This window comes from Hydra vulgaris, chromosome 11, assembly GCF_038396675.1.
Source record: "Hydra vulgaris chromosome 11, alternate assembly HydraT2T_AEP".
NCBI classification, from domain to species: Eukaryota; Metazoa; Cnidaria; class Hydrozoa; order Anthoathecata; family Hydridae; genus Hydra; species Hydra vulgaris.
In genome coordinates, this window is record NC_088930.1 from 34,707,501 (window position 1) to 34,719,537 (window position 12,037).

The 12,037-nt window shown below is 27.3% G+C and overlaps 1 protein-coding gene across 1 annotated transcript; it reads left to right on the forward strand.

The window, feature by feature from the left end:
* Positions 1 to 5,152: 5,152 nt before the first annotated feature.
* Positions 5,153 to 11,127, forward strand: LOC100199046 (glycoprotein 3-alpha-L-fucosyltransferase A). Its single transcript, XM_065810873.1, has 2 exons — positions 5,153 to 6,523; positions 10,594 to 11,127. The coding sequence occupies exons 1-2, from the start codon at positions 5,184 to 5,186 to the stop codon at positions 10,970 to 10,972; spliced, it is 1,719 nt and encodes a 572-aa protein (XP_065666945.1). The 5' UTR covers positions 5,153 to 5,183; the 3' UTR covers positions 10,973 to 11,127.
* Positions 11,128 to 12,037: the final 910 nt, after the last annotated feature.

A 12,037-nucleotide genomic window follows, 5' to 3' on the forward strand; every position in this document is an offset into this window, starting at 1 on the left:
ATTAGCACTTTAAATATACTACTTTTTTACAACTTCTGTAAATTTGAGAAAAAAATTTCGGGTGCCCAAATGTCTAAGTGGACCATGAGTAGGGATCCCTAAAAATTATTTATTCGCTAAAATTTTGTAACCAGCAAAATTATTTTTGAAAATATTCCAATTTTCGCTTAAGGTGCTCATATTACCCTTATCTACCCTAACTAGATATTCAAGTAACACCTATATACAACCTATAAAATCTCTTACAATGTTAAATGAGCTTAAGGCTAAACTTAGACAGCTATTACTAAAAAGTGATTCACCACAAAACTATTTTTGAAATTGCAAAATACCCTTACGATTGATCTATCAATTAAATGAAAAGTATATTAATTTTAGAAAAGCTTAAGTTAAATGCACTTGGTAACTTTTAAAATTTATTTATGTTTTTGTTGTTTAATATGTGTTGTTAGTCTTTCTATTTTTTGATCCTTAAACTTTGGTTTTGTGTTCTGAGGTTTAATATTAAAAAAAAAAAAAAATTAATTTATGATTTTTCAATAAATAAAAATTAAATATTTCCGTGCTTTTAGAAGAATATGTTAAAGTTAATAGCGCTTTTATTTATTTTTTAATATTATGTTTTATTTATTATTTTACCAATTTTACGTTTGCTTATTTTATATAGTTAACGGAATTGCTTATTTTTAAATTAAACTTTATATTTACGAAATTTATCAAGGGGCTTGGCGATAAGACTTATTAGTCTTCTTTTACCTATATCTTGTTATTAACATACGGATTTTTTATATTTACACGGCAAACAAAAAAAAAAACAAAAAAAAATCACCCTAGTAAACTGTTTTAATAAACCGCGTTTTGTATGAAATTTTGAGATCATTCAGTTTTTTGCATAAATAAATCTCATTTTAGTTATGACTGCTTTTAGTTACAGCAATACATTTAGTATAGCAGAAAACTTTTCAATGATTTTTTAATCAGTTTAGTGATTTCATGCGTTGTTTCAAGAACATCCATTACATTACTGTTATAAATAGCGTCACCTAATAATTTAATTTAATGTGTGAATTGTTGCATATATGCTAATATAGTTTCTTACCATAAAATAATGAACAAAAGTTTTGTTTTACTTAAAATATGTAAAACTGAGATTAATCTGATTTCTTGACAGTGTTGCATGTTCAATGTTGTACATCAATTGATTAATACACAAACAAGCATCACCTCTTGAAAAAAAAGCGGATAAACCATAGGACATAAGTTGGCTGACATACTTGATATAACTTTTAGAGGTTTACTCTTCGGGTAAATAATAACTTCTCTGAAAGCAGGTGGAGTACCACCTTTTTTAATAAATACTACTGCAAGTTCATTACGTGAAGGCAGATTATAGCAACTTCTAACTTGCCCTTAAAGTAACTTAGATACATTTTTACAACTGAGACTGATCGGCCTTCTAAAGCTGTTAGAAAAACTTCTTTAAGAGGGTTTTCATCATTAATTATTTTTTACAATTGCAATAATCAAGTTTTAAATACTCAGAAAGAATGCCAAAAGTTTTTGTGTATGTAAGCTTGAAAATGTATACACGCACTGCGTACACCGAATATAGATAGTATATTCTTAATGTAGAGATTTTTGTATTTTATTTTGCTATTTCACTTGAAAATCTCGGAGCAAATTGCAAAAAATTATGAAAAAGAACAGCAAAGGATTGTTGATGAATATGCAAAAAAGATTCATTTAAAACTTATTAAATCCATATTTAAAACATATTAAATGCAACTTGGGCTATCATCATTAATTATTGTGTGCAAAAACATAAGCAAAGATCATTTAAAAAATAAAATAAAAAATAAATTAAACAACTAAGGACGGAATTAAGTTATACCAATGATTTAGTAGAGAATATTGCATGTAATATTGCACTAAAGTATTGCACGTTATGTTCAAAGTTTAAACGTTTCTGACTATCACAAAGAAACCGTAACCATTACTAGTAACCATTGAATAATTTACTAGTAATCATTGAATAAATTACTAGTAACCATTGAATAAATTAAAAGAAAATATTTAATTGAATAATTAAAAAAGTAAAATAATCAAAAAAGATTTGAACCAATCAGATCATTGACAGGCTCAAGTCAAAAGTTAAAAAGATTGAACAATAGTTAGAAAAATAGAACAATTGATCAATATTATTAGACTTGAATATAAACAAAAAACTGTTATAAACATAAATCAACTCTCCATTTTTATATTGATGGAAACTGCAAGAATCTGTCAGAGTTCACAAAAGGCTTTATAAAGAGGTTATTTCTGTTTTCAACAATAACAATGAGGAGTACTGTAGCTTAGGAATAACCATTTACACGGGATTATCTTATTAGCACATCTAACTTCCAAGAAAAATTTGAATATTAACTGAATATAATCTGAATATTAACTGCGCTAGTTAAAATAAACTTGTTTAAAAAAAATTAGAGACGCACTATCAAGTTATTATAAAGGTCAGTGCGAAAAACGCTCTGTCAAAAGCAAAAAATAGTATTAAAAAAATTGTCGCCAATATTTTTTTATTTTTTTATTTTTGTTTTAGGTGCTTCAAGAAGACGTAATATTCTTATCACAGAGCATCGCGGAAGAGCATTTAATTATGAAGTTCACGCTTCCGTCCTAACCAACGGCACAAAATATGCCCAGAGCTTGCTTCAAACCCTGGATCTCTTGCTTCTAAAGCAAGTACTCTAACCACTGCACCATGGATGCCGATTTTATATAAGAAGCATGTCATATATTAGATGAGATGCATGTTATGTAATTATATATAATTGCATAACATGCATCTCATAAATCCCTTATGACATAATTGCATAAAATGTATCTCATAAAATATAGTTGCAAAACATGCATCTCATATAATATTAGATGCAATGCAACATGCATCTCATGTTACATTGCAATGTAACATGCATATTACGCAATTATGTTATATGAGATGCATGTTATGCAATTATATTATATGAGATGTATGTTATGCAATTAAAAGGTGCTTGTACTTTTTTTGGCACATGCTATACAGTGACGGATCCAGGTGTTTTTGGTGATTGAGGTAGCTAACTTTCAGACATGGAGCAAACTTCAAACATTTGTATGTTTATACTTTTGTCAAATAATGAGGTTTTGCAAAAAATTGCGATGATTGGAGGCTGTGAACGAAAAAGCCCTTTGACTCCATTCCCCCACCCCAAACATGAGGGGCATCAAGTTGATAAAACTTATTTTGTACTATTCTCAATTAGACTTACATTCATCGACAAATTTTAAGTTTCATAGTATCATCTCTTAGCGTTCAAAAATTATGAATATATAAAATTTGTAACCCCCTCAAATTAAGGGGTATAAACTTTATATGGTCATAATTTTTGAACGCTGAGAGATAGTACTATGAAACTTAAAATTTGTTGACGAATATAAAATTTATTGATGAATATAAAATTTACTGATGAATATAGCTCTAATTAAGAATAGTTCAAATTTTATCAACTAATAGCCCTTCACGTTTGGGGGGTTTTTTCGTTCCCAGCCAATCATCGCAATTTTTTGCAATGTTTCATTATTTGACATAAGTATAAAAATACAAAATGTTTGGAGTTTGCTCCATGTATGGAAGTTAGCTCAAACACCAAAAAATCCTGCATCCGTCACAGCATATATCAAAGATAAAAAACCGCTTTAAAAAAATTTAATTAAAAACCATCATTTTGAGTATAGAAATTAATAACTTCTTATTAATGATTAATTTAGTTATCATAACTTTGAGAGTTTTGTGTTTTGATTTATAATTTAATATTGCTATTGAAATTTGATATTGTATAAACATGAATGATACACAGCAGTTGCTGATTATAAAACCTAGTAGTTTTCTGCGAGTTTCCTGCGTTTAGTTCTCATTTGCTATAATTAACATACATATCATATTTTTTGCTCGCTTTTGAACTTTAATATATATAACTGGTTTATTTTTAAATGCATAAGAGTAATTCTACTTCAAAGTTTATTTGTAAAGAACGGAAAGCTAATGTGAAAAAATTTAAAAAAATAATTATTTATATAACAATAATTCAGAAAGCATTTGATAAACAATTTTTTTTTTAGCTTTTTTAGCACCACATTGGGGAAGTTTTATCTGTGCTTGTTTTATTTTTCATTTCAACTAGAATTCTGTATTTAGTTTGTTTAATGATTAATAGAAGCTAATTAATTAAGAAAACGTATACAACTATTGGAGTTGTATACAAAAAATCTATACAACTCAAGCAAAATTGAACAGCCACGATAGATTTTTTTACATATCAATTAAGTATTACTCAACCCCATAATAATTGCTTAAAATTAATAAAGCTTTTCGTTGTAGCACTTATAGGTTTGAAATCGGATGGAAATTCCATTTTTGGATGGCCAAAGACATTAGTTGTTTGAAGATATTTTGCTTTAATGAGCAGTTTAACTTGGTTACCCATAAATTGCTGGCTTTAAAATGGAATTGTCTGTTTACTGTAACTGTGTATGTAAAGCCGTGGTTCGGTGCATTAATAAATTATTGTGCCCTTTAAAACAATAGTTGCTTTTCAAAGCATAAAATGATTTAAAAAAGTTAAAAAAACACTGAAATGTTTCTAATACCTAGAAGAAGATTTTTAAAATAATTTTTAAGAAGCTTGGTAAGATAAGAAGATTGGTACCAATAGTTGATACAAAAAAAAAAATTCGAATAATGCGTTTTTCAGGTTTTTGTTACAAAACAAAAGCATGTTTCTGTTTTTTCTGCATCTCTTACATCGTGTACTAAGCGTCAACAATTGTGTATAGATATCTAATAGAAAATGGCATCAAATAGAATAAATTTGCTTTTCTTTTTCAAATAATTAGCTGTCAACCTTATAATTGATGTTGCAAGATTAAGTTTTTAAAAAACAAAATAACCTTTAGTTTGACAAATGACTTTGTTTACGTGTAAGGAAAACTTAGAGGTATTACATAGAATGGGGATATGCCATCATAATAAGAAATAAAGCGTTTATTGAATTGTTCAAATGCTAACATGTTTTAATTTCAATTTTTAATGCCTATATTTAACTATCAAATAAGTGCGCACAATTTGCTTAAAGAATGAATAAATTATGCGTTACATGGATTTTAATTATTGCAAGTGTTTTACATTTTTAAAGATAAAAATTATTTGGTTTGTTTTTGTAAACAGATTATTAACGATGAGGATAACGTTAAAAAAAACAATTGTTTGTACAGCTTTATTGTGTTATGCTTTTTTGTCATGCAAGTTATTAAAGTTGTCAAACTTTTTTACGTTTAGTATATTTGATAATGATGCTGATAAAATTAAAAAGCTAAGTTTTATTAATGAAGGAAACCCAATAAATAATTACGATAAAAAAAGTATTTATCCAAATAACCAAACCTTGTTTGTAAAAAACGTAGATAAAGATAAACCTGTTGCTTTCCAAAAAAGGTACGTAAAAGACAAAATTATCTCAACTTTAAATTTAAAGAAAAGCGATAATAATAATATTATAACAAAAAGCGATAATAATAATATTATAACAAAAAGCGAATATAAAGACCAAGTCGTTAACAACCCTAAATTAGTTAACAAAACACAAAATATTCATACAGACTGGACTGAATTGATTTACTTTCACAAAAAAGTATACAACAAATACACTGATGAAGAACTTCTTAATTATTTCGCCAGAGAGAAAATATCAAGTCAGTTGTTTAGATACCCTTTAGATATTGATACTAATCGCGATTTGCTTAAAACGTTGTTTCCAAGTCCAGTAGAACGTCGGGATCGAGTAACTGATCAGTTAAGATTAAAGCTGAAAACTAATGTAACTAAAGTCATACTTGCTTATAATAATCAGGCGGATTTGATTAGTGAATCTAAATTGAAAAACTGCAACGTAGACAAATGTGTTATTAAGACGGATTTAAACTATCTTTCTTCGGCTGATGTTGTATTTTTTGAGAATACTATTTCCTTGTACTCTAAGCAAAATCTTCCAAAAGATCAGGTTTGGATATTATATCAGCTTGAATCTCCATTAAATAGCCCGATTCAAGTGAATGATAATTTAGTTAATTGGACGGCCACTTACCGCCAAGATAGCGTCATTAACACACCCTACGAACGGTTCACGCCATACTTGAACGTCAGCAAGTTTCCTAAAATTCCATTACGAAATTACGCTTTAAATAAAAGCAAAACTGTTGCATGGTTTGTTTCAAATTGTGCCACTCAAAATGAACGTTCCACTTTAGCAAAAGAACTTAATAAATATATTAAAGTTGATATTTATGGATTATGTGGCACGTTAGAATGTCAAAGAAGTGACGCTGGTTGTTTCAAAAAATTAAAAAGAGAGTACAAGTTTTACTTGTCCTTTGAAAACTCCAATTGCAAAGATTACGTGACTGAAAAGTTATTTTGGAACGCATATGAGTAAGTTACGGGTTTTTCTTTACTTTAGTTTAAACAAAAAAAATGTTTTAAAAAAGTCATAAAGGGTCGCCCATAAAATGCTTAACATTCTAGGATGAGGGGTAAGTGGTTTTTTGACGACTTATATGGGACTTGTTATTAAAAAGATACGATGTTGTGACGAGAAGGTCAAAACGGTCGACCGCTTACGCAAATAACTTTTAAAACTTATCACGTACGCGCTTTTCAAAAGTGTTGTATCAGTCAAAATTTAAGTTTTTTTTTCCAAAACAAAAATTAAAAAAAAAAGTAATTTTTAATTAAAAGCAGTTAGAGTTTCACAAAAAAGTTAGTACGATATGGTGTTTCATATCAAAGTTTGATGAGATATTTTAAATTAAGATTTAACAAATTCATATTTAGTCGGTTTATTCAAAACCTTCATTAATTTGTTTTCATTTATTTCATATAAAAATTCCTCAATAACGTATTTCAGATATTTTCACGAGCAAATTTTGAAAACAAAGTTGCATGAAGCGAAGATTTTATTTATTAGAAAACGGAAAAATTTAAGAAAATATTTAAAGATCTGAACTAGTTCTCGATTAGTTTCCTCAATAACCTCAATGACTCATTGATTTTTGGCATTTGCTATTTTACTATTCATATTCGCAAATTTTTCCTAAAAAATGTTAACCAGAGACTTAGAACAACACCAGGTTGTTTTGACATTTCAGGTATGCAGAGCGACTTGATCCGTACTCTGTACCTCCGCTACACGCAGACTCTTAATTTGGTAACGCTTTACCTAAGCAAATATGAAGGTGGACTAAGGTTGATACAACAACAACAACAACAACAAATCTAAGCGTTGCTGCTTTGATTTTTTTCAAAAGGACTTTTTGATCCACCTATTTTAAATGATTTTGGATATTGACCAAAGTTTAAAAATAAAACATTATACTGGTCAAAATTTCACATTTGTTAGGCAAATCATAATTTCAAAATACATATTAATGTAAACAAGGAAGCTTGTTGATCATTATTAAACTTGAAATATATGCCGACACATTTTAAATTAAAACTTCTCCATTATAACAGAAAGTTTAATAAAATCACCAGTCTTATTAACGTTTGAGATGAGAAAAGTTTCAGGGTGATTAAGATTAAGATTATTGAGAGTATTGTCAGGGTGATTAAGATTAAGAGCATTATAAGTATTGTCAGAAAAAATGCTTACTTTCTGAACCCATTATTTCGTATATTTTTGAATTCGTGGACAAAGTCAAACAACAAGAGAGTAGTTAACCAAGGTTTTTCATATAATGTTAGAGTTATAGTTTTATCACATATAATTGCCTTTGCTTTGGTATATGACTCTCTTACTGATTCTAGAGTTAAATGAATTTGATCACATAAAAATTAGGAATTTATTTGTTTACAGGTTTTCACAACATTTTCAAAAGAAATATAGGACCATCAAACATACAACTTGTATTACAAGTTATCATAACGTCTAAAACACTTTTTGAAAGAGAATTCATATCATTGGTTTTCCGAAAGCAGCAACTACTTGATATAATAACACTTTTGTAACATACACCTTGTCACAGAAAGGTTCTTAGTAAACTAAAATAACATTTTGCACAATTTGCCTCTCAGATAGATTTTTAGTAAACTAAGAATCTACCTGAGAGGAAAATTGAGCAAAATGTTATTTTAGTTTAAACTTTTCGAAGTCTTGATGCCAACCAGATCATATACTAAAGTGCTGCAAGATGTTTTAAAACTCACATTAGGTAAACATTTAATCCAACGTGTTTTGTTCACTTTATCTCTGATAGGGAGTTCTATAAATTTTTTGAAAGTTTTAAAAAATTTATAGACTTTTCATTTTAATAAACGTTTTTAAATCGTTTGAATTCTTCAATGATAAACAACTCGTAGCCTACGAGTTTATTATCATTAAAGAATTCAAACGTCTACGATATAGAACGGCAATAAACACATTTCACCGTTTTTCATAAACATAAACAAATTTTACCATCTTCATAATTGACTACATAAAGAAGAAGTATAAGCAAACCAAAAAACGGTGCTAATTAATTTAGTCTTTATAATTAAAAGATAAATGTTTTAACTTAATAACTCCTATCCACTTCATTTAATAAATGTTTTATAAACGGAGAGTGGATATTTAACAGAATTTTCGCCTTTGCTACACAAATTCTGTTTTTGCTACAGGTTCTCACTTGATGACTTTTATTCACTACGTAAGACATTCTTGTTTATAAAAAGATTGCAGCTAAATAGATTGAATATTTTAAATATAAAATTAAAATTTTTCCCAGAAAATGTCAAAGTTTGAGTTTTTTTAAAAAAAAGCTAATGGAGAAGACCAGAAAAAGTTTAAAAACTTTATAAAAAGATTTTTTTTCTGTGATTTTTGTAGAAAACTTTTTCGCATTGAAGATTTCTATTGACAAGATAAATACCAGGTCACACTACAGTAGACGCATGTATCAAACCACTGATCACTGATGCAGTTCCAAAAAAACTTGAATTATCTCAATAATTTGTTATGGTTTATAAGAACAGCTGACATAAAAAAATATATACCAGAAAAAATTATTTGCTCTTTAATGTTTTATATATATTTTTTTAACATTTCAAACTATTACTGCTTCTTTTCTTGTATCAATCGTATCAATATTGTAGAAATATTTCAGTAAAGTAATAAAAAAAATATATACATATTCTTCTGTATACAATGTACACTTTACGCGAATAACTAGAATAATGTTATCAGGGGGTAAGCTTTTACATTAAGAACTATAAGAAGCAAGAATGATATTAGTAAAGCACACTGTAAGTTACAGTCTGTTAACAGCGTTAATGCTTTGTATCACTTTTGCCGTTTTGATCGTACCTTGTGGGCGCAAGACGTGTTTTAGACGTCTAAATAAGGTGTTAAACGGTTTAATACGTGTTTTATGCCCTATACTACTGTAACTAGGAATAATTTTTATCAAATAGTAAACCATTGTTTAAAATTATTGACGTATAGTTAGAGTTGCCAGATGCCCGGCTTTTACAAAGGAGAATACAGTAAAAAAAATTTATTTTTACTGTTTTGGCACTGTATTCTCCTCCATAAAAATCAGATATCTGGCAATCCTAGGTTTAACAGATTAGCTGAAAGGAGAACAAAGCCAAAATTGGTTAAAACTGTGTACAGCCTTAGTAGTATAACTATTCCACCGGCAAATTAAAGCGGTGTCTTTGCGTTGAAAAAGGAAAAATTTTTATGTAGTTTATAAGCTTTGAAAGTTGAATCAGAAGCGGAATTTACTTTGTATAAAAGTTGACGGAGTAAGTTTTTAACAACTGTTTGATCTATCAAGAATTATCACAACAAAAGTTATGTTTTAGGAAAAGTAATCCTTTTTGAATATCTTAATAGTAGGCATAAATATCAAAGTTTTAGTCAATCTCTACTACTTGTTTAAATCTTTTACTTTCTTGCTAAGCTATAGGTTAGTTACGTTCTTAAAGAACGTTTCATTGGCAAGGGATTTATTATATCTCTCAAGGATTTTATTTTTTGCAGTAGTTTTTTTTGCCGGGCATTAAAACAATTAACTTTATTTTAAATATATGAATATAAAATACATTTTTGTAAATCCGGGAAAAACACTACTAACTCTAACATGGACAATCTAGAAATTTATTAATAGTCATTTTAACAAACACAACATAAAAAAATAAATATAAAATAATAAAAGAACTCTAAATCAGTAAATCAAAATTGTAGAGCTAGAAAAGTTTCTTTTTTTTTTCTCAATCTAATTTGTCTTATAACATTTTTATATATACTTTATTTGTTGTAAAATAAGAAAGTTAATGTAAGATACAAACATTTTTAAGACATATATTATAAAGTATTAAGAAATTACAAGACGAAAGAAAAAATGAGATTATAAAATATTAGATTACAAGACATAAGTAAATGTTAAATAAAACTTACATTCAAAATGTGAAACTCATTTTCAATTTTATAACTTTTTTTTTGTTTTTGTTTTTTTGTCCAGGAATGACGTTGTTCCTATTGTTATGGGAGCGCATCCTAACGAATATAAAAATATCGCTCCCCCTCACAGTTATATACATGTGGACGATTTTCCATCAGTAAAAGATCTTGCAAAATATTTAATTTTTCTCGATCAAAATGACTTATATTATAATCAATACTTTTTATGGAAAAATACTGGATCATTTATCGACACTAAATTTACATGCCGGTTATGTGCAATGGCACATTTAGCACCTATATTCCCGATGTGGTACTCAGATCTAACAAGTTGGTGGAAAACTGAAACTTGTCGATATTCGAATTCAATATCTTGGCGCAATGCTAAAGAATCAGTAGCTTACGCACAATACGTAAAGTACGGATATCAACGCACATAAGATTTAAGTTAAAAAATATAATTAATTAATAATAAAATTAATATTAATTAAAAAATTAATAAAACTAATATTAATCAAAAAATAAAATATTAAAGTTTTTTTTAACATGTTTATTAATTTTATTTTTTGTATATCATATGTTAAAAAAGTAAACTTATTTTTTTTTTTTAATTTTTTTTTGTATTACTTTCATATATGCATTTAGTTTTGATTTTCAAATTTTTCTATTAAAAATTTAAAAATAAAAACTAAATCTATATATGAAAATAATACAAGTTGGAGATGTACCAAGTTTAATCGAGTACCATGTATCTGGTATACGGCCGGAATATGTTGTATACCGTTTAGATAAAGTTATCCTATCTCCTAATACATTTATTTGATTAGAAACATAATTCTTACTTAGTTAATGATGTATATACTTTTTAAACCCAAAAACTCAAATTTAAAACAAAAAAAAAGCCTATCTATTTTTCATCTAGTGTTTTCATGAAAGATCTCAATAACCTCTTGATTGACAAAGAATTAAAACTATTAGATGTGAACTTTAGTAAAACCTATAAGTCTCTGTACTTTTCTGTAAAATCCAGTTTTGTATTATATAAAACTGGGAGCTCACTTTTTGTACCATTCATTTTTTTATTTTTTATCTTCTTCATGAACCATAATTAAATATAATGCTACTTGAGTCTCCTTTAAAACAAATGTAACAAAGTGATCGAGTTAAAAGTGAACATTTGTTTTTATAAAATGCTATATATTTATCGGTTATATTTTTTATTATATCATTTATTTTTATAAAATTTTTTTATCATATCATACATACATACATATAATGATATAAAAGAGTATATATATATATATATATATATATATATATATATATATATATATATATACATATATATATATATATATATATATATAAATATACTAGGATTGGTCACTATGATGTAAATGTTAAGTTGGGGCTGTGAAACATTACTAAAATGTTGTATTACAGTCTACTTATGAAAAAAACTCCTTTTATATATATATATATATATATATATATATATATATATA

What these genes read in the sequence shown, in the direction of transcription:
- LOC100199046 (XM_065810873.1), top strand. Translation starts at nt 5,184, where the DNA reads ATGCGTTACATGGATTTTAATTATTGCAAGTGTTTTACATTTTTAAAG. An exon ending in TTATTTTGGAACGCATATGA is followed by an intron (nt 6,524 to 10,593) that starts GTAAGTTACGGG and finishes TTTTTTGTCCAG; the next exon opens with GAATGACGTTGTTCCTATTG.